General features: G+C 45.1%; 2 protein-coding genes and 1 pseudogene across 2 annotated transcripts; 1 reads left to right on the forward strand and 2 right to left on the reverse strand.

The window, feature by feature from the left end:
* Nucleotides 1-986: 986 nt before the first annotated feature.
* On the reverse strand, nt 987-2146 carry LOC146379806 (GTPase IMAP family member 9-like). Its single transcript, XM_084941252.1, has one exon. It carries the CDS (start codon nt 2114-2116, stop codon nt 1325-1327), a length of 792 nt encoding a protein of 263 aa, XP_084797378.1. The 5' UTR covers nt 2117-2146; the 3' UTR covers nt 987-1324.
* A 9511-nt stretch (nt 2147-11657) lies between these two features.
* LOC146379807 (GTPase IMAP family member 7-like) lies at nt 11658-17542 on the forward strand (annotated as a pseudogene).
* A 6899-nt stretch (nt 17543-24441) lies between these two features.
* LOC146379808 (GTPase IMAP family member 4-like) lies at nt 24442-25653 on the reverse strand. Its single transcript, XM_084941219.1, has 2 exons — nt 25494-25653; nt 24442-25406 (listed from the first exon to the last, which is right to left on the reverse strand). Exon 2 carries the CDS (start codon nt 25378-25380, stop codon nt 24565-24567), a length of 816 nt encoding a protein of 271 aa, XP_084797345.1. The 5' UTR covers nt 25381-25406; nt 25494-25653; the 3' UTR covers nt 24442-24564.
* Nucleotides 25654-27028: the final 1375 nt, after the last annotated feature.

Raw genomic sequence — 27028 nt, forward strand, 5'->3', positions numbered from 1 at the left:
AAATCAATATTGAATCGATGTGCAACTTTGCTAAAACAATGTGGGACTCTGTAGTTTTCTCTGGTCCCCTCCCCAATCAGACCAGGAGTGACATGTTTAGCCGCATGTTCTCCTTAAATTGCTGGCTGTCTGAGTGGTGTCCCAGAAACGATGTGGGCTTCATAGATAATTGGCAAACCTTCTGGAGGAAACCTGGTCTTGTTAGGAGAGACGGCATCCATCCCACTTTGGATGGAGCAGCTCTCATTTCTAGAAATATGGACAAATTTATTAAACCCCCCAAAATATAAAAATAAATAAATAAATAAAATAACTGTCTTTACTCAAGGAGTTCCACATCTGGGCCCATTCAAACCCTGAGAGCCTTCCATGTGCACAGGGTGAAACAGCACTGGGTGGTGGACCCGTCAGTTCTGATAGGCTATAGCAAATGCCAACTGGGGACAAATAGAGGATATCGGTTCCTCAAGTCACTCTCATGAAGTCTGTTTCTGATTGGTTGGTTAGAAAAGGACTACTGGAGGTCATTTTGCAGTTCCGCCAGTGTAATCCTGCTCGTCCTTGTGCAAAGCCGCAGATATTGGTCCTGTTGATTAGTTGAGGGCCTTTTATGGCTCTGTGCAGCTCTCTCAGTCTCATTGTCCTGGATTTTGACCAAGCATTTTCAGGTGGTTTTCTTGGACTCAAAGTTTTGTTTTTTGGATTTCAAAGATGGTTTGAAGTGCATGCTCTGCATTATTTTGTTCTGAGTTCAGTATTCGCTAGTGCTTCTGAGTTGTTTTTAATATATATATCTATATATTTCTAGTTCACGGGTTCCTTTTGTGTGCAAGTCTCAGTGATTTGTCCTGAGCATATGTAAGTAAGTATTTACATGCCATCCTGAGGAGTTGGACTACCTGTTAAACCTCTGTACCACCTCATGCCAATGCAAGAAAGTCAAGGAAGAAAAAAGAAAAAACAACAGTGACATCAAAGACCTGAAGTAAGTTTAATATCACCCTCTGTGTCTCTGTGGTTTTTGCGAGCCGTAACCAATTTACAATTAGATTTATAGAAATCACAAATGCAAAGTATGACAGGAGTAGAATAATTTCTGTACCTTTTACACATGAGAAATCAAGGAAAAATGTTTTCCCACTAATAAAAGCGACATTAAATACATACATACATACACACTGAGATCAGGAGCACTGCAGACAGTCATCTGAAAGTTAGAAGTCACTAATAATGAGGATCATCAGCTTCCAAATACACAATGAGTAACCTTGTTGTAAAGAACTCCCACAAAAACTCTCAAATCGTGATTAAATACCAAGAGGTTTCACAGTATAACGCATTCTCCTTGTTTCGCTGCCACAACTGCAACTGCCACTCCTGCTCCCAGGGCTGATCCCACTGGTCCTAATATCAATCCAACACCTGCTCCTATCCCAGCAGCCTTCAGGAACTTCGCCCGTCTTCTCGCTTCTTCTTCTCCCATGTCTGGATTTTCTCTCCGAAGTCGTTTCATCTCTTCTCTGATGGCTTTCTCAGCATCCTGCAGCATGCCATTGGTGAAGTATGTTGCTCCATTTCTCTGAACCATGGTGTTGATCTTCTCCAGCAGCTCTTTGACCTGAGAGCGATCCTCACTCTTGTTGTTAAAAACATGATATCTTCCTCCGCACTGATGGATGAAGCGATGCAGAGGCCGATTTCCACTGATTGAGCTGTAGATGTCGACTCCGTTTTGCAGGTTGTCTCCATACGTGAACAAGACCATAATATAACGTGCTGCATCTTCTCCAAACATCTTCTGAAGAATTTTAATCGTTTCTTCTTCTTCGTCTGTGAATCTGGTCGACTGGATCACAACCAGAAACACGTGAGGACCAGGAGCAGCAAAGGTGATGCATCTAACAATCTGTGTAACCACCTGATCTACAGACAGGGTGGTGTCAAATAGACCTGGAGTATCAACTACAGTCAGTGTATGACCATCCACCTGGGCTGTTTCTTGCTGACACTCCAATGTTACAGAAGAAAAAGAAGAAAAAGACTGAAAAGCTTCTCTTCCTAAGATGGTGTTTCCCGCTGCACTCTTCCCTACTCCAGCTTTCCCAAGCAGCACCATCCTCAGGTGGAGGTCCTTTGCATCTGTTGAAGAAGATAAATAGATAAGGTTAGTTGGCCTTCCTGAGGCAGCTCATCACAGTCGGACAGTGTGGACTTTGTGTAGACGTGATTCAGCCTCAACCTTGGCAGATTAGTGTCTCTGTGGCTGTTTCTGGTGCATCATTATACATGATTCTGAATATTAAGTATGTTTTAATTGTTAAACACAGAATAGTCATGATTTATATGTGATTTTGCTGATAGTCACTGATCAGAATATTATCGGGTGTAAGTTTAACCAATATAAAAAATAAGGAAATATCCATCGGCCATCTTTTTGTGCTCGTCTCAGGCCGGGTCACGGGAGCAGCAGCATTAGCAGAGAAGCCTTCCTCACCCCAGCCACCTCCTGCAGCTTGTCCAGGGGGACACCAAGGCATTCCCAGGCCAGCCGAGGTCTCCCCCAGGACCTCTTCCCTGTGGGACATGCCCTACACACCTGTCCCAGAAGGCATCCTAGTCAGATGTCCAACATACCTCAACTGGCTTGTATTCCTGTTCTTGTTCTTTCGGTCACTACCCAAAACTCGCGACCATAGGTGATGGTAGGGACCCAGATCCACCGGTAAATCAAGAGCTTTGCTTTTGTGCTCAAGACCCAGAGATTCCTAAACTCCTCTACTTGGAGTGAGGCATCCCTGACCCGGAGTGGGCACTCTGTGGGCACCCGGCTGAGGACCATGGCCTCAGATTTGGAGGTGCTGATTCTCATTCCCACTGATTCACACTTGGCTGCAAACTGTTCCAGTGTGATCTGGAGGACATCACCTGATGAAGCCAGCAGAACCACATTATGTGCAAAAAGCACAGATGAGGTTCTGAGACCACCCAAGTGGAGGCCTTCTGCCACTTGGCTACTCTTCGAAATTCTGTCAATAAAAATTCTGAAGAGAACTGGTGACGAAGAGCAGCCCTGGCAGAGTCCAACAACCACCAGTAACAAATCCGACTTTTTGCCAGCTGTGCGGACCAAGCTCTTGCAATGGTTGTATAAGGATCGAGTGGCTCAATGAGCCAGACAGCCCATATTCCTGAAGCACCTCCCACAGAGCACTCTGAGGGATACAGCTGAATGCCTTCTCCAAGTCCACAAAAACATGTAGACTGGTTGGACAAACAAACCTGAGGTTTGACTAACAGACGGACTCTCCTTTACAGCACCCAGGCACAGACTTTCCTGGGGAGGTTGAGGAGCGTGATCCCCCTATAGTTGCCCCCTTCTTAAAGATGGGAACCACTCTGTTTGAGTTTGCTGGATGTCCACGTTCAACATCAGAAAAATCCTAAACCATTCCATCGTCGTACCAACAAGGAAGAGAACGCTAACCACAAACTGGCTGAGCAGGTTTACTGTATGCGCATCAAAATAAATCTCCTAAATCAGTTTGTCATAAAGTCACCGCTGCAGACACCAACCACGGTCTTTTATGGTTTGGTTCCTGCAAGCCATGTACAATAAATCTGTTTCCAGCACTGCATGGAGCACATGTTTCAGGATTTTGAGCTTCAAACAAATGTTTCACAATGAAAACAACAGCAGGACGAGAGACATAGAAACAGGACACAGAAATAACCAATCACAGTTCAGTTTAGCACGTAGGTCTTTTTAAACTTTTTATCATTTATTATATAACGTTTGTCTAATCAGTAAATCAGGATAAAAGTTGTAAATGTACTTACGAGCTAGTGTGCCGGCCATGTTTGTTAAAAAGCTTTGCACCTTCCTGCTGCTGCTCTGTGCTGTACCGACGGGATTGGTCCTTCCTTTAATACAACCGGATCTAATGCAACAACAACACTTAGTTGAAGATGCTGCAGGGCAGGTTCCAAAGAGAAACTGTCATTGGCCAGCCACACAGTGATGTCACAGCCTAAACAACCTGCAGTCCCAGAATGACGCTGAGCCTGAGATTTCTCCATTAGAGGAAATCTTACCCTGGTTTAGTATCAGACAGACAGCAGGTCACTCCACGGGAAATCCATCAGCCCCACCTGACCGCTCAACATCACAGATTCTGGCCATATAACCTGAAGTATGTTTCATGGAGCCATGCAAAATTCCTGTTCATGCAGGAAGGTGTCTTCTCTGTTTTATTCCAGGAAGAGGAGCAGATACGAGGCGAGGTTAGACATGAACAGAGAGAGGAGAAGATCCAGCAGGACTGCCATGTCGCTTCCAAAAGAATATAATAATAGGAGTCATAATAATACTTGTTTTTCTTGTAGCATAAAACTGTACGGCCCGCTGCAGGGTCATCCTTCGTGTGAAGCAGACGGCTGATTTCCAGTGATGGGAATAACGGCGTTACAAAAAACGGCGTTACTTTTTCAGTAACAAGTAATCTAACTAATTACTATTCCTATCGTTACAACACCGTTACAGTTACTAACAAGAAAATGCGGTCGCGTTACTATTTTTCAACAAACAGATGGTTGAAGCTGTGTTCAGCTCACTGCAGCTTTTATCAGCTGCAGGAAGCAGCTGTAAGTAATCAGGACGCTGCAGCTTTAAGCAGCTGCGCTCCCGCGGACGGTATCGATCACTTTCTGGCACAACAGCTGGAGTTCAGGGGGCAAAACAATCGCATGAGTGCTGCTGTTTGACCGAGGAAGAATAAAGGAGTCGTGCTCAATCACATAACCACTTACAGACAAAGCAACAAGGTGACATATACCAGTTTATAAACTGTGTTGATAGGACACGTAACACCAGAGTCATGATAAACAAGATATACGTGCGTTTTTTCCTCAATAGTTTCACGTTCACTGTCTAAGGACAGCGAGACCGCTCTGCTTATGAGCAAAAAAAAAGTCAAAAATAAAACAACCGTTTTGTGTTAGTGGCGCTGTCACTTGGTGTTCGCTCGCTCTGCGGTAGAGTATCACTTCCTGTTCCTGCTCAAACACAGTGGTGTTTCTGAGTAGCTTATTTGCTTAGCAATTTAATTAACAACTTTTAAATACATTCTTCTTTCATAGTATAATCTTCACGTGCTTCATCCGAAGCACACTTTCTGTGTACTCACTACCTAATTTATAGCCAAAGTATTCACTCACTGTCTCTGTACTGTTTCGCTAGCTTAGCTTAGCTCGTAGCCGACTCGTTAGCACCATGGCTACTTCACCTGTCCCTCCTGCACTTTCTTGCTCATTGTGTCAGATGTTTAGTTACTCCTCGGCCTCCTTTAGCAGTAATGATATCTGTAACAAATGTAGCATATTTGCAGCTCTGGAGGCCAGGATTACTGAATTGGAGACTCGGCTTCGCACCCTTCATTCACCCGTAGCTAGCCAGGCCCCTGTAGCTGGTGCAGCCGAAGATAGCGTAGGCCCCGCTAGCTGTTCCCCGGCAGACCCCAAGCAGCTGGGGAAAGAGGCCGGCTGGGTCACGGTGAGGAGGAAGCATAGTCCTAAACAGAAGCCCCAGGTACACCACCAACCCGTTCATGTGTCTAACCGTTTTTCCCCACTCGGTGACACACCCGCCGGGGGTCAAACTCTGGTAATTGGTGATTCTGTTCTCAGACATGTGAAGCTAGAGACACCGGCAACCATAGTCAATTGTCTTCCAGGGGCCAGAGCAGGCGACATTGAAGGAAATTTAAAACTGCTGGCTAAGGGTAAACGTAAATTCAGTAAAATCATAATTCACGTCGGCAGTAATGACACCCGGTTACGCCAATCGGAGGTCACTAAAATCAATATTGAATCGATGTGCAACTTTGCTAAAACAATGTGGGACTCTGTAGTTTTCTCTGGTCCCCTCCCCAATCAGACCAGGAGTGACATGTTTAGCCGCATGTTCTCCTTAAACTGCTGGCTGTCTGAGTGGTGTCCCAGAAACGATGTGGGCTTCATAGATAATTGGCAAACCTTCTGGAGGAAACCTGGTCTTGTTAGGAGAGACGGCATCCATCCCACTTTGGATGGAGCAGCTCTCATTTCTAGAAATATGGACAAATTTATTAAACCCCCCAAAATATGACTATCCAGAGTTGGGACCAGGAAGCAGAGTTGCAGTCTTACACGCCTCTCTGCAGCTTCTCTCCTCCTGTTACCCCCCCAAAACCCCATCTCCATAGAGACTGTGTCAGCTCCCAAACAGACAAAAAACAAACTAAAAACCAGCAACAAACAACTTAAACATAAACAATCAAAAAGAAAGAACAATACAGTATCCACATCTGAACCAAAGAGTAAAACAGTGAAATGTGGATTATTAAATATTAGGTCTCTCTCCTCCAAGTCTCTGTTAGTACATGACTTAATAATTGATCAACAAATTGATTTACTCTGCCTTACAGAAACCTGGTTGCAGCAGGATGATTATGTTAGTTTAAATGAATCAACACCCCCGAGTCATTCTAACTACCAGAAACCTCGAAGCACAGGCCGAGGGGGCGGTGTGGCAGCAATTTTTCACACCAGCCTATTAATTAATGAAAGACCAAGACAGACTTTTAATTCATTTGAAAGCCTGATGCTTAACATTGTCCACCCCAGCTGTGAAACTCAGAAACCAGTCTTACTTGTTATCATCTATCGTCCACCTGGGCCTTACACAGAGTTTCTGTCTGATTTCTCAGACTTTATATCTAATTTAGTTCTGAGCTCAAATAAAATAATTATTGTGGGTGATTTTAACATCCATGTAGATGCTAAAAATGACAGCCTCAACATGGCATTTAGTCTGTTATTAGACTCAATTGGCTTCTCTCAAAATGTAAAAGAACCCACCCACCACTTTAATCACACTCTAGATCTTGTTTTAACATATGGCATAGAAACTGAACATTTAACAGTGTTTCCTGAAAACCCTCTCCTGTCTGATCATTTCCTGATAACATTTACATTTACAATAATTGATTACACAGCAGTGGAGAGTAGATTTTATCAAAGTAGATGTCTTTCTGAAAGCGCTGTAACTAAGTTTAAGAATATAATCCACCCACTGTTATCATCTTCAATGCCCTGTACCAACACAGAGCAGAGCAGCTATCTGAACGCTACCCCAACAGAGGTCGATTATCTTGTTAATAATTTCACCTCCTCACTACGTACGACTCTGGATACTGTAGCTCCAGTGAAAACTAAGGTCTCTAATCAGAAGTACCTGACTCCGTGGTATAATTCTCAAACACGTACCCTAAAGCAGATGACTCGTAATCTGGAGAGGAAATGGCGTGTCACAAATTTAGAGGATCATCATTTAGCCTGGAGAAATAGTTTGCTGCTTTATAAGAAAGCCCTCCGCAAAGCCAGAACATCTTACTATTCATCACTGATTGAAGAAAATAAGAACAACCCCAGGTTTCTCTTCAGCTCTGTAGCCAGGCTGACAAAGAGTCAGAGCTCTGTTGAGCCAACCATCCCTTTAACGTTAACTAGTAATGACTTCATGAACTTCTTCACAAATAAAATTTTTATCATTAGAGAAAAAATTACCAGTAATCATCCCACAGATGTAATATTATCTACAGCTACTCTTAGTACCATTGATGTTAAGTTAGACTCTTTTTCTCCAATTGATCTTTCTGAGTTAACTTCAATCATTACTTCCTCCAAACCATCAACGTGTCTTTTAGACCCCATTCCTACAAAACTGCTCAAAGAAGTCCTGCCATTGATTAATTCTTCGATCTTAAATATGACCAACCTATCTCTAATGGTCGGCTATGTACCACAGGCCTTCAAGCTGGCTGTAGTTAAACCTTTACTCAAAAAGCATCTCTAGACCCAGCAGTCTTAGCTAATTATAGGCCAATCTCCAACCTTCCTTTCATATCAAACATCCCTGAAAGAGTAGTTGTCAAACAGCTAACAGATCATCTGCAGAGGAATGGTTTATTTGAAGAGTTTCAGTCAGGTTTCAGAGCTCATCACAGCACAGAAACAGCTTTAGTGAAGGTTACAAATGATCTTCTTATGGCCTCTGACAGTGGACTCATCTCTGTGCTTGTCCTGCTAGACCTCAGTGCAGCGTTCGATACTGTCGACCATAATATCCTATTAGAGCGATTAGAACATGCTGTAGGTATTACAGGTACTGCACTGCAGTGGTTTGTATCATATCTATCTAATAGACTCCAATTTGTGCATGTAAATGGAGAGTCCTCTTCATACACTGAGGTTAATTATGGAGTTCCACAGGGTTCAGTGCTAGGACCAATTCTGTTTACATCATACATGCTTCCCTTAGGCAGCATCATTAGAAGACATAGCATACATTTTCACTGCTATGCAGATGACACCCAGCTCTATCTGTCCATGAAGCCAGATAACACACACCAATTAGTTAAACTGCAGGAATGTCTTAAAGACATAAAGACCTGGATGGCCGCTAACTTTCTGCTTCTTAATTCAGATCAAACTGAGGTTATTGTACTCGGCCCTGAAAATCTTAGAAATATGGTATCTAACCAGATTCTTCCTCTGGATGGCATTACCTTGGCCTCCAGTAACGCTGTGAGGAACCTTGGAGTCATTTTTGACCAGGACATGTCCTTCAACGCACATATTAAGCAAATATGTAAGACTGCTTTCTTCCATTTGCGCAACATCTCTAAAATTAGAAATATCCTGTCTCAGAGTGACGCTGAAAAACTAGTTCATGCATTTATTACTTCCAGGCTGGACTACTGTAATTCATTATTATTAGGATGTCCAAAAAACTCACTGAAAAGCCTTCAGCTAATCCAAAATGCTGCAGCAAGAGTACTGACAGGGACTAGAAGGAGAGAGCATATTTCTCCTGTTTTGGCTTCCCTTCATTGGCTTCCTGTTAAATCCAGAATTCAAAATCCTGCTCCTCACATACAAGGTCTTAAATAATCAGGCCCCATCTTATCTTAATGACCTTGTAGTACCATATCACCCTATTAGAGCACTTCGCTCTCGCTCTGCAGGCCTACTTGTTGTTCCTAGAGTATTTAAAGTAGAATGGGAGGCAGAGCCTTCAGTTTTCAGGCCCCTCTTCTGTGGAACCAGCTTCCAGTTTGGATTCAGGAGACAGACACTATCTCTACTTTCAAGATTAGGCTTCAAACTTTCCTTTTTGCTAAAGCATATAGTTAGGGCTGGACCAGGTGACCCTGAATCCTCCCTTAGTTATGCTGCAATAGACGTAGGCTGCCGGGGATTCCCAAGATGCATTGAGTTTTTCCTTTCCAGTCACCTTTCTCACTCACTATGTGTTAACAGACCTCTCTGCATTGAATCATATCTGTTATTAACCTCTGTCTCTCTTCCACAGCATGTCTTTTATCCTGTCTTCCTTCTCTCACCCCAACCGGTCGCAGCAGATGGCCCCGCCCCTCCCTGAGCCTGGTTCTGCTGGAGGTTTCTTCCTGTTAAAAGGGAGTTTTTCCTTCCCACTGTCGCCAAAGTGCTTGCTCATAGGGGGTCATATGATTGTTGGGTTTTTCTCTGTATCTATGAAGCGCCTTGAGGCGACTTTTGTTGTGATTTGGCGCTATATAAATAAAATTGAATTGAATTGAATTGAATCAAAAAATGATTTGGCAACATGACGTTTGGTTGTTTAGGAAGAGGCGGAAGTTTTAGGAGAGAGAGATAGAGAGAGAGTTTTGAGATGTGAGAGATTTGTGACGTTTAGCGTGTTTGGAGTGTGTAGTTAATGTGTTGTCTTGTGTAGTTAATGTGTTGTCTTGTGTAGTTAATGTGTTGTCTTGTGTAGTTAATGTGTTGTCTTGTGTAGTTAATGTGTAGTGTTGTGGATAGTTTTGTGTTGTGTGTCAGAACAATGAGGCGACTGCTGTCTCCAGGTAGAAACAGCAGTGATACACCTGCTGCTGTCAGACCTGCAGGTATCAGGCTGTGATGTTCTCCTTTATAGTGGACAGAAATATTTGCAGTGGGAGAAATAATTTGTGGCATCTTATTGAAGAACAGCTGATTGTTCTGTAAATAGTTTGAAATGGTTATTAAAAAAGGGTAAAAGGTAAATGGCTGCAAATAACTTTGTTGTTTGCAAAACTTGTGCATATAAATTAAAATTGACAATTTATATTTGCATCTAAAGTTATGAAATATGATCATTAAACATGTTTGTGGTATTTACAGTAAAAATATAACTTTTTCTACTCAGATTTCATGTTTTTTGTCTGATTTTAGATCAGTTGTGTTAGTACAATCTGTCATCATGAAAACATGACTGTAAATTCAGACACGTGAGGCTGTGCTGAAAAGGATGAGACCAAACAAGACAAAGTAAACAGTTTTTAAAGGTGAAATGTGGAGGAAACATCAGAAGTAGTTAAAAATGGCCGATTACACCCTGGACCCCAGAGGGTTAAACTTTTTTTTTTTTTTAAAGTAACGCAATAGTTACTTTTCAAGTAATTAATTACTTTTAGAATCTTGTGACTCAGTTACTAACTCAGTTACTTTTTTGAAGAAGTAACTAGTAACTATCATTAATTACTTTTTCAAAGTAACTTGCCCAACACTGCTGATTTCACACTGAGGTCCAGCGCTGTAAACTTGCAACTGCTGAAGCAAATGAAATCTTTTAAACGACACGTTTCTCGTGTTCTTCCTCAAGAGAACAAAACTGAACACGTCACTTTGCTTCGGAAAGAAGCAACAACGAAACCGCTGCCAGATCCCAAGTATGAATAGACAGAAATGCTCAGGCAGAAAACCTCAGGCCTGTTATAAGAGCTCAGGCGCCAGAGTCACCTCCATGTACTCTGGGAAACTGTTGGTTACATTAGTATAGTACAGGTTATATAGATCAGCGGTCTCCAACCTTTTTTGCACCACGGACCGGTTTATGCCCGACAATATTTTCACGGGCCGGCCTTTAAGGTGTCGCGGATAAATACAACAAAATAAAACTAGTACCGATACCGAAAAAAAGAAGATTTATTCATAACACACGTGAAAGGACCCAGGAAAACCGAGTTAACGATAAAAGCGATAACAAAATAACGCTGAAAACCGATAAAAACCCTGAAAACCAAACATTTCACACCTGAGCCTCAACTCTCGTGGCCCGGTACCAAACGACTCACGGACCGGTACCGGTCCAAGGCCCGGGGGTTTGGGACCGCTGATATAGATGTTGAGGGTCTGTTTGATAACCAGACTCATTTATTATCATGTTACTAAATATTTAGGCTGTGACATCACTGTGTAACTGGCCAATGACAGTTTCTCTCTGGAATCTGCAGCATCTAAGTGTTGTTGTGACAGCAGGAGTGTTGTTGTTGCATGCTGTGGAATTAAAACCAGGAATTCATTTTTGGTTCACAGCCAGGGTTGAATATCCCCTAACAGTGACACATTGGGACTGCAGGTTATTCACACTGTGGCCGTGTGGTTGGTGAACCAATGAAAGCTCTCTTCTCTCTGCAGTCTGCCCTGCAGCAACTTTAACAAGTGCGTGAGCGTTAAAGTGACGGCGTCCTCGGGGTACAGCACAGAGCAGCAGCAGGAAGGTGTCGGTGCAAAGCTTTGTAATCCTGAGCAGCACAAACATGGCCGGCACCAAAGCTCGTAAGTACATTTAAAACTTTTGATTTACTGTTTAGACAAACTTTCTATCATAAAATACAATCTAGATAAAAAGTAAAAACAAACAAACCAAGAGCTACATGTTAAACTGCACTGTGATTGGTTATTTCTGTGTCCCGTGTGACGGCACGGACACGCCGTCGGGGCTAAAAGCTGACAGCTCACTGACTCTGATGCTGCAGGTTTCATCAGTCTGACCAAAATTCACTGAAGCAGCAGCAAAAGAGGATGATGATAAACATCGTCATGAATTCACTTTGGCTGTTTTGCTTCCACCACGATAAAATCCCACTTCCTGCACGGCTCTGTCTCTGTACTCACAGACCAGTTTACCATCAAATCTCTGTTTTCTGCATTATTCTCTGCTCATTATGCACCAGTCTGCTGTTGTGTTCGGCTCTTCGTCCTCCGACAGGGAAGCCTCATTGAAGCTGTTCAGCACTGAGGAAACGCTCAGCTGTGTCTGTAACAAACCTCTGTAACTCTGCTTCCCTTCAGCAGCATCAGGTCATGTTCACATGTTGATTCATGGTTTGCTTCAGTTTTTGTTCTACTGCAGAATATTTTAAGGTTATTTGCTATAAAAAGCCAGAACATCTGCTTCATGTGTGTCTGTTTGATCCTCAGTGACTTTGACACAAAGGCCTCTGCTGTGACCTCTGATCAAGTCTCACAGTGTCAGCTTCGGTTTAATATCTGGATATTAAATATGGATAAGTACTGCTAAATGAATAAATAAGATATTTCTGACCGTCTGAGTCTGAATTCAATCAAATTGAACGCAGAAGTCGACGTCGATAGCCAGCCCTGCCACGCAGAGCTGGAAACAGATTTATTTTACACAGTCTGCAGGAAAACAAAGGCTTTGATTGTTCCTGCTGAGAAAACCTGTGGTTGGTGTCAGACCTGACAATATGAAGTTACAGGTGTTCATATTGATGGTCACAACTCAACAATGAGCAGCTGTTGGTGTTCTGACATGAAGAAACCACACACAGACAGTAAAGTACAAACTCTACTGTTTTTACTGATCGATGCTCACTGCGGTCCACAGCCTTTACCTGATGAGTGAGACTGAGCTCAGGTGAAATCCTTTGATCCTGTTCAGCCAGTTTGACTGTAGGTTCCTGCAAGCTCGGAGCAAGCTTCCTGCATTCCCTGGAGTTTTACAGGAAAGCAGAAAATATTCCAGATACCTCAGAAGCCACAGCTCTGCATTGATGTCGTTCTTCGGCTGAATACGTTTGAGGTTCTGTTTTGGTTCTCAGTGAGGAAGAGCGTTCAGAGGAGCCCTTTTTAACCGAAACACACTGTGGGTTTTTCCCACCTTGGTATTTATATGCCCCGCCCACAGTAGTCTTACCTGTGTCTTCTTCCACAAGTTGTCCCCACATGTCCAGTCAGTTCATCGCTCCCACACTTCTCTTTGTTTCCTCAAAGATCGAGTCGATTATTTAGTCTGTGCAGCGCTTCCATTTATACTGTTTCACTGACCCAACGCATCTCTTTCCAGCAGCAGACCACAAACTGAAGAAGGTATTAAAATATCTTTTATTTACAAAAAAGGTCATGTTTCTATTTAATTGTGTGTCCTGTATCGTGCCACTGGTAGATCCACCCCTGCAGTCCAGATCACTGTCGCTCTCTTTGCAACTATTCGCCCACACTTACCCACTCTGTATGACATCATGATATCCTCGCTGTAGATCCTGCTGAGGCGGATCACTGAGTCAGTGTCTTGTATCTCTGCCTGAAATGCACAGACAGTGTCCAACGGTCACTACAGCCCTAAATCTGCATACTGTCAATTCAATTCAGTGTATTTGTATACAGGGAGTGCAGAATTATTAGGCAAATGAGTATTTTGTCCACATCATCCTCTTCATGCATGTTGTCTTACTCCAAGCTGTATAGGCTTGAAAGCCTACTACCAATTAAGCATATTAGGTGATGTGCATCTCTGTAATGAGAAGGGGTGTGGTCTAATGACATCAACACCCTATATCAGGTGTGCATAATTATTAGGCAACTTCCTTTCCTTTGGCAAAATGGGTCAAAAGAAGGACTTGACAGGCTCAGAAAAGTCAAAAATAGTGAGATATCTTGCAGAGGGATGCAGCAGTCTCAAAATTGCAAAGCTTCTGAAGCGTGATCATCGAACAATCAAGCGTTTCATTCAAAATAGTCAACAGGGTCGCAAGAAGCGTGTGGAAAAACCAAGGCGCAAAATAACTGCCCATGAACTGAGAAAAGTCAAGCGTGCAGCTGCCAAGATGCCACTTGCCACCAGTTTGGCCATATTTCAGAGCTGCAACATCACTGGAGTGCCCAAAAGCACAAGGTGTGCAATACTCAGAGACATGGCCAAGGTAAGAAAGGCTGAAAGACGACCACCACTGAACAAGACACACAAGCTGAAACGTCAAGACTGGGCCAAGAAATATCTCAAGACTGGTTTTTCTAAGGTTTTATGGACTGATGACATGAGAGTGAGTCTTGATGGGCCAGATGGATGGGCCCGTGGCTGGATTGGTAAAGGGCAGAGAGCTCCAGTCCGACTCAGACGCCAGCAAGGTGGAGGTGGAGTACTGGTTTGGGCTGGTATCATCAAAGATGAGCTTGTGGGGCCTTTTCGGGTTGAGGATGGAGTCAAGCTCAACTCCCAGTCCTACTGCCAGTTTCTGGAAGACACCTTCTTCAAGCAGTGGTACAGGAAGAAGTCTGCATCCTTCAGGAAAAACATGATTTTCATGCAGGACAATGCTCCATCACACGCGTCCAAGTACTCCACAGCGTGGCTGGCAAGAAAGGGTATAAAAGAAGAAAAACTAATGACATGGCCTCCTTGTTCACCTGATCTGAACCCCATTGAGAACCTGTGGTCCATCATCAAATGTGAGATTTACAAGGAGGGAAAACAGTACACCTCTCTGAACAGTGTCTGGGAGGCTGTGGTTGCTGCTGCACACAATGTTGATGGTGAACAGATCAAAACACTGACAGAATCCATGGATGGCAGGCTTTTGAGTGTCCTTGCAAAGAAAGGTGGCTATATTGGTCGCTGATTTGTTTTTGTTTTGTTTTTGAATGTCAGAAATGTATATTTGTGAATGTGGAGATGTTATATTGGTTTCACTGGTAAAAATAAATAATTGGAATGGGTATATATTTGTTTTTTGTTAAGTTGCCTAATAATTATGCACAGTAATAGTCACCTGCACACACAGATATCCCCCTAAAATAGCTAAAACTAAAAACAAACTAAAAACTACTTCCAAAAACATTCAGCTTTGATATTAATGAGTTTTTTGGGTTCATTGAGAACATGGTTGTTGTTCAATAATAAAATTATTCCTCAAAAATACAACTTGCCTAATAATTCTGCACTCCCTGTATAGCCAAATCACAACAACAGTCGGCTTTATATTGCAAGAGCACATCAACAGCTGGATCCGCTGGAAGAGTGGTGTCATGGACCTGGGTCATGTGACCCAGCCTTTTAGTTTATGGTGTTTTTTGGCGTGTAGTAAAATTTGGGTTTTCTATTTTTTGAGTATCGTGTTCTCTTTATTGTTTAGTTATATTTCCATTTTCCTGCTGTCCTGTTGTGATGTCACGTCTCCCCTCCCTGTGTGTCGTGATGTCACGTCTCCCCTCCCTGTGTGTGGTGATGTCACGTCTCCCCTTCCTGTGTGTGGTGATGTCACGTCTCCCCTCCCTGTGTGTCGTGATGTCACGTCTCCCCTTCCTGTGTGTGGTGATGTCACGTCTCTCCTTCTGTGTGTCGTGATGTCACGTCTCACCTTCCTGTGTGTCGTGATGTCACGTCTCCCCTTCCTGTGTGTGGTGATGTCACGTCTCCCCTTCCTGTGTGTGGTGATGTCACGTCTCCCCTCCCTGTGTGTGGTGATGTCACGTCTCCCCTTCCTGTGTGTTGTTCCACGGCTTCCCTGCTGGTCATGTCCCTTCTCTCGTGCTCCCTCGCTCCCTCTCATCTGTGTTTCCTCCTGTGTCCAGCTCATGTGTCAGTCTACGTCTGAGTTTTTCCTGTTGTATTTTGACAATCTTGTGTCTCCATGTTCAGTGTGTTTAGTTTTGCTTCCCCCGTGGCGTCACGTTCGTTTGTATCAGCTGTGTTCCTCACTGTGCTTCTGTGTATTTAGGTCACCAGTCTTCCTTTCTCCTTTCTCCTACCCGTGTCTGGTCACCTCATGATGTTCATGGTCTGTAGTTCTTTGATACTTAGATCTTTACTTAGTTTTTCCCACGTTTAGGTTTAAGTTTATTTCATTTTTGTCTTACTTTGCCTTTGTTTCTCATGTTTTTCCAGCCTCCAATAAACGGCTTGTATTTGATTGAACTTACTTCCTGCCTCGAGCGTCTGTGTTTGGGTCCTCTTAAATAAACCCAAGGTTTCCCTCTGCATGTGACCAACAGTGAGGGGAGACGGAGCTTATGCTGAACAGCGATTGTGGAAAGTTTCTATACTTAAAATAAGGAAATAACGAGATGTGTGATTAAGATTTTAATATCCCGAACAGTGTAAAATCTTTTCAGCCAATTAACCTACAATAAATCAGAGAACAACCCCAACAATCATGTGACCCCCTATAAGCAAGCACTATGAGCAACAGTGGGAAGGAAAAACTCCCTTTTAACAGGAAGAAACCTCCAGCAGAACCAGGCTCAGGGAGGGGCGGGGCCATCCTGAGTGAGGGGAGGGAGCGGGACACTGACACGCTGCTGGAGAGCGCCTGTGTGATGACCTGTGTGATGACCTGTGTGATGACCTCTGTGATGACCTGTGTGATGACCTGCGTGATGACCTGTGTGATGACCTGCGTGATGACCTGTGTGATGACCTGTGTGATGACCTCTGTGATGACCTGTATGAGTACCTGTGTGATGACCTGTGTGATGACCTGTATGATAACCTGCGTGATGACCTGTGTGATGACCTGTGTGATGACCTGGGAGTCCCACTAACGCTGTCTGTTTATGTTCTCCAGGAGATGCAGTGAGAGATGAGTTCCCACACCTGAGGATTGTGCTTGTTGGGAAAACTGGAGTTGGGAAGAGTGCATCAGGAAACACCATCTTAGGAAAAAAAGCCTTTGAGTCTATAACTTCTTTTTCTTCATCAATAGTTGGGTGTCGCAAAGTAACAGGGCAGGTGGATGGTCACATCCTGGATGTAGTTGACACTCAGGGTCTGTTTGACACCCTACTGACTCAGGAGCAGGTGAAGACGGAGATCGTTAAATGCGTCTCCTTTGTTGCTCCCGGTCCTCACGTGTTCCTGGTTGTGATCCAGATCGGCAGGTTTACAAAAGCAGAAGAAGAAACGATTAAAATCCTTCAGAAGATATTTGGGGTGGATGCAGCCTGTTACACCATAGTCTTGTTCACGTATGGAGACAATCTGCCAAATGGAATCGACATCGACAAATCAATCAGTGGAAATCGGCCTCTGCATCGCTTCATCAATCAGTGCGGAGGAAGATATCATGTTTTTAACAACAGGAGTGAGGATCGCTCTCAGGTCAAAGAGCTGCTGGAGAAGATCAACACCATGGTTCAGAGAAATGGAGCAACATACTACACCAATGACATGCTGCAGGAAGCTGAGAGAGCCATCAGAGAAGAGATGGAATGACTTCTGAGACAAAATCCAGACATGGGAGAAGAAGAAGCGAGAAAACAGGCACAGACGAAGAACAAGATCCTGAGGGCTGCTGGGATAGGAGCGGGCATCGGGAGCATTTTAGGGCCAGTGGGAGCAGCACTGGGAGCAGCACTGGGAGCAGCAGTCGTAGCAGCAAAGGAGAAAAAATGTGCCACACAATAAAATAAAGAACGTTTGATCACATTTTGATAATTATTGGTCATTAATGGCACACACAAGAACTGTTAGTCCACGGTAATTTATCATATTGTGTAATACGTCATCTAAGAGCTGTATAACATGAGCCTGTATACACACGGATCTCCTGAACATCTTTGGTTCCTGGGTAACGAGCTTTTTCCTCCATTGCTTAAATAAAACATTTTCCTGAATTTTCTATATTTAACACAAACCTTTGATCCATCTGACTCGTGCTGGTCCAGGTCTCAGGGACAGAGTCTGGTCTGTACAGAGACTGCCACACCTCTCTATCCCAGCTACATCCTCCTGACGGTCTGGAGGAAAAGCTGTAGCATCCCCAAGCTAGCTGAGATGGACTTCCATGACCTCCTCCCAGTCGGACATGCCCAGACCTTAGAGAGCAGGTTGGATTAGCAGCAGCTTTGCTCAGGACGAGCTCAGAGGTTCTGACATGGTCTCCAGTCACAAACTGATTAAAAATAAAATACTGTTCACAAATGCAAAGTTTGAAAACAATATTTTCTTTAACTTTAAAGTATAATAAATACTTACACTTAAATGATGCAAATATCAATAAATGTTGGTATATGATGTGTTCAGGTGTTTATAAATATTGTTATCATCTGTATTGCTGTGATTACTTCATAAACACATTCTGTGCAGTGAACCTGTGAGACAGTGTTTTCCTCCTTCCTGATTTCATTTTTCATATTTAGCAGACAAGCATTTTTCAGACCGTCAAACAAACTATCAGCACTGTTTCCTCCATGTGTGGATAACTGTGGTTCTCACTGTGGTTCTCTGGAGTGCCACAGCCTGAGGAACATTCCTGTAACCCCGACCAGACCTGTGCTTCAGCAGGTGTGGCAGTAATCGGGCGTGGGTGTTGCAGAGAAACTGAACTCTTCAGAAAATGTCATATTTTTCACTGTAGGTTTCTTAGTCTTCCCTGAGAACTTGAAAGAAGAATCAGCAGCACATTCTCACACAGGGCCAGGTACGTTTGGATTACCTTTCCCTTTAATAAACGAAAAGATTGTTTAAAAACTGATGGTTGTTTGTTTGTTTTTCTTGAACATGCTAAAATAATACAACAACAAGTCTCAGGAGCCTGAAAAGAAAAGCGCCTGGACTTCTTTAAGTTGCTTGAAGACGTTTCACCTCTCATCCGAGAAGCTTCTTCAGTTCTAAGGTCAAATGGTGGAGAGTCCCACATTTAAACCCAGTGGGAGTTTCCCCCCACAGAGGGACAAAGGACCCCTGATGATCCTCTAATCGCATGAGCCAAGGTGTGAAACTGGGTGTGGGTCCCAATCAGCCAGGGTTTCAGGTGTGTTCATTGTGAAACCTGGCCCCACCTTATCATGTGATGTCCTGAGGTCAGATGGCCCAGGATGTGAGTGGGCGTTAAGGCGTCTGGGGAGGGAACTCAAAACTGGATTATAGATATAATCTAGTTATATAGTTTTTAAAGAGAAAGACTTGGTCACAAATCGGGAAACAGTTGTAGCTTAAAGCTAAAGTTAAAGACATTTAAAGTCAAATTTTGGAAGTTGCATAACATAAAGAGGAGGAGTTGGTGATAATACAACGGAGTCCCAGCAGAGCCCGTGTGTGTGTGTGTGTGTGTGTACGTGTGTGTGTGTGCGCGCGCGTGTGTGCGTGTGTGTGTGTGTGTGTGTGTACGCGTGTGTGCGTGTGTGTTTGTGTGTGCGCGCGTGTGCGTGCATGTGTGCGTTTGTGTGTGTGCGCGCGCGTGTGTGTACGCGTGTGTGCGTGTGTGTGTGTGTGTGCGTGTGTGTGTGTGTGTGCGCGTGTGTGCGTGTGCGCGCGTGTGTGTGTGCGCGCGTGTGTGCGTGTGTGTGTGTGTTCATCTTTGTCTGTCTGTCTCTATTATTACTGCTTTACGCTCTACACCTGGTTGCTTCGTTTTGTGTTGTTCTGTTTTGGTGTTTGTAAGACATTTTAAAAAAAATGTTTAAAAAACTCTTTGGGTTTCCAAAGGATCTTTTGGAGTGGTTGAATTTTAATTAGATCTAAAAATTTGAATCTACAAATGGCTGGACAAAGTGCACCAACAATATTGATATAATAGACTCCAATTTGTTCATGGGTTAGCATGTCTTTATCCTGTTTTCCTTCTCTCACCCCAACCAATCACAGCAGATGGCCCCGCCCCTCCCTGAGCCTGGTTCTGCTGGAGGTTTCTTCCTTTTAAAAGGGAGTTTTTCCTTCCCACTGTCGCCAAAGTGCTGCTCATAGAGGGTCATATGATTGTTTCTCTGTATTAATGTTGGGTCTTTACAAAATAAATCTTCTTAAGGCTAGTATTTTCGGGAGTTACCCCAAAATTTACCCCTAGGTCAGACAATACTCAGAGACACTACTATGTGGGAGAGAAACTTTCAAAAACACAACAGTGACGTACACTGCTTCTTGCATTAAGATAGCTGGGATAGGCTACAGCAAAGGACCCCGAGTCCCCGGTGCCGGGTCCGTGACAGTGCTAGGCCCTGGAGTGTCCTCAGGGGGAGAGGACATTAGGACAGAGGCTTAGTGGTCCTTCTTTATTACTCCTCCGTGAATCGCTACCTTATCGTGGTGGAGGGGTTTGTGTGTCCCAGGGATCCCAGGGGCTATGTTGTCTGGGGGCTTTTGCCCCCTGGTAGGGTCTCCCATGGAAAATGGGTCCTGGGTGAGGGACCAGACAAAGAGCGATTCAGAAGACCCTTATGAAAAGAACATCGAGGGAACAGTTTACCCTGCCCGGGATAGGGTTACTGGGGCCCCGCCCTGGAGCCAGGCCCGGGGAGGGTGCCCGAGGGCGAGCGTCTGGTGGCCGGGCCTTAGTCCATGGGGCCCGGCTGGGCACAGCCCTAAGAGGAGACATGGGCCCATCCTCCTGAAGGCCCACCACCCGCAGGAGGCGCCATAGGGGTCGGGTGCATTGTGTGCCGGGTGGCGGCCAGGAGCGGAGGCCCTGGCGGACTGACCCCCGGCTGCCAAGACTGGCAATAGGGACATGGAATGTCACCTCTCTGGTGGGGAAGGAGCCTGAGTTAGTGCGGGAGGTTGAGAGGTACCGGCTAGATATAGTCGGGCTCACCTCTATGCATGGCTTGGGCTCTGGAGCCAGTCTCCTGGAGAGGGGCTGGACTCTGTCTCAGTCTGGAGTTGCCCCTGGTGAGAGGCGGCGAGCTGGGGTGGGTATTCTAATATCCCCTCGGCTTGCTGCCGGTACGTTGGGGTTTTTCCCGGTGGATGAGAGGGTTTGTTCCCTGCGCCTTAGGGTCGGGGAACGGGTCCTGACTGTCATCTGTGCTTATGCGCCGAGTGGCAGTTCGGAGTACCTAACCTTCTTAGAGTCCCTGGGGGGGGGGGGGGCTGCTGGAAAAGTACTCCACCTGTTGTCCTGCTGGGAGACTTCAATGCTCACGTGGGTAACAACAGCGAGACCTGGAGGGGCGTGATTGGGAGGAATGGCCTCCCTGATCTGAACCCGAGCGGTGCTTTGTTATTGGACTTCTGTGCTAGTCACAGTTTGGCCATAATGAACACCTTGTTCGAACATAAGAGTGTCCATAAGTGCACGTGGCACCAGGACGCTCTAGGACATAGGTCGATGATCGATTTTGTAATCGTATCACCAGACCTGCGACCATATGTTCTGGACACTCGGGTAAAGAGAGGGGCTGAGCTGTCAACTGATCACCACTTGGTGGTGAGTTGGATAAGGTGGCGGGGGAGGACGCTGGACAGACCTGGTGCACCTAAACGCGTAGTGAGGGTGTGCTGGGAACGTCTAGCAGAGGCCCCAGTCCGCGAGATCTTCAACGCACACCTCCGGCAGAGCTTCAACAGCATTCCGAGGGAGACTGGGGACATTGAGTCCGAATGGACCATGTTCAGCGTCTCCATTGCCGAAGCTGCTGCATTGAGCTGCGGCCGCAAGGTGGTTGGTGCCTGCCGTGGTGGTAATCCCAGAACCAAATGGTGGACACCAGAGGTGAAGGGAGCCACCAGGCTGAAGGAGTCGTATCGGGCTTGGTTTGCCTGTGGGACTCCGGAGGCAGCCGACAGGTACCGACAGGCCAAGCGGAATTGCGGCTCGGGCAGTGGCTGAAGCAAAAACTCGGGTGTGGGAGGAGTTCGGAGAGGCCATGGAAAAAGACTTTCGGACTGCCTCGAAGAGATTCTGGCAAACCGTCAGGCGATTGCGGATACAAGCGGCAGAAATGAGCTTCCTCCGAAGGGTGGCTGGCCTCTCCCTTAGAGATAGGGTGAGAAGTTCGGCCATCCGGGAGGGGCTCAGAGTAGAGCCGCTGCTGCTCCACATCGAAAGGAGCCAGCTGAGGTGGTTCGGGCATCTGACAAGGATGCCTCCTGGGCGCCTCCTGGGTGAGGTGTTCCGGGCATGTCCCACCGGGAGGAGGCCCCGGGGCAGACCCAGGACACGCTGGAGAGATTATATCTCTCGGTTGGTCTGGGAACGCCTTGGTGTTCCCCCGGATAAGCTGGAGGAGGTGGCTGGGGAGAGGGAGGTCTGGGCCTCTCTCCTTAGGCTGCTGCCCCCGCGACCTGGCCTCGGATAAGGCGGATGAAGATGGATGGATGGATGGATAAATTAACTGATTAAATAATATTTTTTTATTTTGTCATCACCTACAGACCCAGATTCAGTAACATGAAGTCAGATGCCTTATGCCACCAATTCTCTCCCTCCAAACCTTCTGCAGAAGGACTACAATTTTGCCACCTCCATGCTGCATGAGCTCTTGAATCCCTGCTCCACACTCAGCGCGATGAGCCTGACCCTGATAACAGACCTCATAACCATCTGTAGGTTTGATCTGCAGTCCAGTTTAGGTCATGCACTGCCAAATTCACCTGTCACTCAGATCAAAGTTGCTCCATCTCTTTTCTTCTGTCCTGTCAGCCCACACTAATAAGAGATGTCAAAGAATTTGTGTCTGCCTGTCAGTCTGTGCTCAGAATAAGATCACTAGCTCTCCTCTATCTGGGCTCCTACCCCCCCCCCCCTTTCCCCATCACTTTGGATTTCATCACTGGACTACCACTGTCACCAGGAAACACAGTCACTCTCCTGTAACTGTTGTGTCCTGCCTAGGAAGAACAGCAAGAGTACTGACAGAGACTCGGAAGAGAAAGGATATGTCATGGTCCCCGTACCCACCGGCTGACCCTGTGTTAGGCGAAATGTTTTGTTTTGTTTTCTGCTCTCTCTCTCTCTCTCTCCTCTGCCGGGGCGGAGCTGATTACAGGCTCCCGCCCCTAGCCCACGCACCTGCGTCCAATCTCCACACCTGCTGCTGAGCTCCAGTACTCCTGAGCCTACTGAAGACAGAGGCACTTTGCTACTCATCGCTGGATCATTTAGCAATCTGGGTCAGTCAACCTGTAGCATGAAAACTAGAATCCGCGAGTTGTCGTTCTGAGTGTGTTACTAACTGAAGCTTCTGTGCGTAGATCTTTCCTGGACCTGTCCCTGCCCACCTCAGAATCCTGCGAGCGAGTGTGTGGAAGCGTGAGAGCCTGCTGAGGAGAGTGGAGCATGTTTGAGCCCCTCCTCTTCCCCCACGGACCCTGGAGCCCTGGACCCCCCTCGAGCACACTGTACATATATAATCTCTGTTTAACCCAGAATTGAAATTAAAAGTTTTCTGCTCACACAGAAGGTCTTGGACACACCTTGTCCCTTTCCTCTTCCTTTGTCATTGGCCTTCAGTAGCACAGTTTCCACCCGCACCCAGTTGGCCAACAGGCATTTTTATGCCTGAAGCAACCCTTTACTTTGTGCTGGGACCAGTACCATGATCCCAGCACAAAGGGCCATAAGCCAGCTAGTAATTATATTACAGTAACTGTTATATTACTGTAGTTGAATTACAAAGGTTATTCAGTTATCTGCATGCTAGACAGAGAGAAAAGGAAAAAATCAAAGGACAAGCATTGTTTTCCTTCTTGCACGCTCCGCTGATTGAGGAGGAATATGGTGGCACAGTACGATTCAGCCTTTCAGGACTGAACTTCAATAGGCTGACGAGCAGCCAGGCTGCAGCCTCCATACATGCTCATTATTTTACACCAGAATCACCGTGGCGACCACTTTAAAGTCTGTTTGGATCGGTGTTTATCTTTGCTTTGGGTTGATATGTAAAAATTAAAAGTAACAATGTATGTGTGTCCTCATTAGGGTAGGGATTTGTGTTGGAGTGTGGCACTGGAGCCTCAGGTTTATATTGTAAACTGGTAAAGATGAGGCAAGTAACATACGGCAGTATTTTTAGGAAAAGTAGCAGCTAATGCATATTACTTTACTTTTCTTGTGTAACAATCTGAATACTGAACATCACTGATGATGACCCAAGAAGATTTAAAAAATTAGAATATGGACTTAGAGGACTGATGATGCATTTTTGAACGTTTTTGTCAAGTTAGCAAGAGCAAATAATTTGATCCAATTAGGAAGTGACCACAACTAAGAAGTACATCAGGCAGTTTACAGCAAGACTACTGCATCCAATGTTTTGGTCTACGCTTGGTGTTTGGATGTAGTGCTCTGGTCACCATGGAAACTCATTCCATGAAGCTAATCTGAAGTTTGGAGGTCCGTCGTGATTGGCTCTGCAGAAAGCTGGTGATCTACGTTCACTCTGCGCCTCACCTGCCCCCGCTCGCTGATTTACGTGGCCAACCACTTCATGGCTGAGTTGCTGTCAGTCCCAATCACTTCCTCTTTGTTGTGATGACTTCAACAGGTGACTGTGAAATATTTATTTGTGAGGAAATTTCACAACTGGGCTTGTTGCACAGCTGACATCCTGCCACAGATCCACTCTGGATTTCACTGAGCTTTTTGTTTACAAAGAAACATTTTATCTTTATTACACAGGAACACAAATGTGTTGGATACTGATATTCAGGGAGTCAGGTCAGATGATCAGTAACTAATGATGATGATAACATTAAAATTGCTTTTCATATCACAGTATGACACATTGTTTCTCTTTCGCTGCTGCAACAGCAGCTCCCACTGCCGCTCCCAGTGCTGCTCCCACTGGACCCAGCACACTTCCAGCACCTGCTCCGATACCCACACTCTTCAGGAACTTCTTCTTTTTCTCTTCCTGTTCTCCTGCACCTCCTGCTTCTTCTTCTTCCACCATCTCTGTATGTTCTCTCTGAATACGTTCAGTCTCTTCTCTGACGGCTCTCTCAGCCTCCTGCAGCATCTCATTGGTGTAACATTTTCCTCTGTTGCTCTGAACCATGGTGTTGATCTTCTCCAGCAGCTCCCTGACCTGAGAGACATCCTCACTTTTGTTCTTAAAAACATGATATCCTCCACCACACTGACTGATGAAGCCGTGCAGACGCTGATTTCCATTTATTAATGTGTCTATGTTAGCTTCATTGTCCACATCATCTCCATGTGTGAACAGCACCATAGTATAATCTGCTGCTTCTTTTCCAAAGATCTCCTGAAGGATTTTCACTGTTTCTTGTTCTTCTTTGGTGAATCTGCCAATCTGGATGACGATCAGGAACACATGAGGACCAGGAGCAACAAAGGAGATGCATCTAACAAACTGTTCCTTCACCTCCAACTCAGACACGGTGATGTCAAACAGGCCCGGAGTATCGACAACAGCCAGCGTCTGTCCTTCCACCTCTCCTGTTTCCTTCTGACACTCTGACGTCACTGAAGCAAAAGAGGATGTAGATTTAAAGGCTTTTCTTCCCAAGATGGTGTTTCCTGATGCACTCTTCCCAACTCCTGTTCTCCCAACAAGCACCATCCTCAGGTGAAGGTCCTCTGCATCTGCTGTGGAAGTTAAAGAGATACCTGTCGTTATTAGTGGGAGTCCCTCAGTCATCATGTGGAACAGTAAAATATAAACATGAGACTGACCTTCTGCTTCCTCCTGTACATGGATGACATCACGCTGTGTGTCAGGAGTGAGCGAGGCATCAACGTGTTGATCAGCAGGATCTACAGCGAGGACATCAGCATGTCATTCAGAGTGGATAAGTGTGTCTGAGTGTTCTCAAAGAGAGGGACGGCGATCCCGACTGAGGCGTGGAGTCAGACTGTAGAATAAGAGATACCTGAGCATCCACAGGCCAACATGAAGAAGCTGCAAGAAGGTCCCCCGCACGTATCTATAGAGGCAGGAGTTCATGCTTTACCACTTCATGCACTTTGGTGACATGAACTGAGGTTAAATGTACAGTTTGATTGTGGAACTGTTGTGTTTCTTTCCCACACAGTGGTGTCTCTGAGCCATGTCAGGCTGAGGGGTAAATCCCCAAAACAGTTGCTTTTTACTGTAAAGCAATAAAGGTGTTTAGACACGCAGTGAGTGAAGAAGAAACACCCAGTGCATCATGGGAATCCCCCGGCAGCCTACACCTATTGCAGCATAACTAAGGGAGGATTCAGGGTCACCTGGTCCAGCCCTAACTATATGCTTTAGCAAACAGGAAAGTTTGAAGCCTAATCTTGAAAGTAGAGATAGTTTCTGTCTCCTGAATCCAAACTGGAAGCTGGTTCCACAGAAGAGGGGCCTGAAAACTGAAGGCTCTGCCTCCCATTCTACTTTTAAATACTCTAGGAACAACAAGTAGGCCTGCAGTGTGAGAGCGAAGTGCTCTAATAGGGTGATATGGTACTACAAGGTCATTAAGATAAGATGGGGCCTGATTATTTAAGACCTTGTATGTGAGGAGCAGGATTTTGAATTGATCAATTATTAAGTCATGTACTAACAGAGACTTGGAGGAGAGAGACCTAATATTTAATAATCCACATTTCACTGTTTTACTCTTGGTTCAGATGTAGATACTGTATTGTTCTTTCTTTGTGATTGTTTATGTTTAAGTTGTTTGTTGCTGGTTTTTAGTTTGTTTTTTGTCTGTTTGGGAGCTGACACAGTCTCTATGGAGATGGGTTTTGGGGGCAGGAGGAGAGAAACTGCAGAGAGGCGTGTAAGACTGCAACTCTGCTTCCTGGTCCCAACTCTGGAAAGTCATATTTGGGGGGTTTAATAAATTTGTCCATATTTCTAGAAATGAGAGCTGCTCCATCCAAAGTGGGATGGATGCCGTCTCTCCTAACAAGACCAGGTTTCCTCCATCATCGTTAAGCTGAGGACGTATTTATATAATTTCACCTAAACCTGCAAACATTATTCTGTGGTTATATATAAACCTATCTGGTCGTTAAGTCTGTCGTCACTAGCCGTGTCTGGGCCTAAACTCCGCTGCAGGTCCATATATCAAACGATCACTGTGGCATTACTGAGAGTTGAAAAACTGTCTAAAGTCTTTCATCTTTAATAAAGTGATCAGCGTTCTGCTCTACCAGGTGTAACAATTGAGTTTAACATCCAGGCATCCATGAAAACGGAATTTATGACATTTAACGGAGTTAGAAGTTAGCAGGAA

This window comes from Perissodus microlepis, chromosome 10 (genome assembly GCF_051167445.1).
Source record: "Perissodus microlepis isolate ML-2025 ecotype Zambia chromosome 10, ASM5116744v1, whole genome shotgun sequence".
NCBI lineage: Eukaryota > Metazoa > Chordata > Actinopteri > Cichliformes > Cichlidae > Perissodus > Perissodus microlepis.

What these genes read in the sequence shown, in the direction of transcription:
- LOC146379806 (XM_084941252.1), bottom strand. Translation starts at nt 2,116, where the DNA reads ATGGTGCTGCTTGGGAAAGCTGGAGTAGGGAAGAGTGCAGCGGGAAAC.
- LOC146379808 (XM_084941219.1), bottom strand. Translation starts at nt 25,380, where the DNA reads ATGGTGCTTGTTGGGAGAACAGGAGTTGGGAAGAGTGCATCAGGAAAC.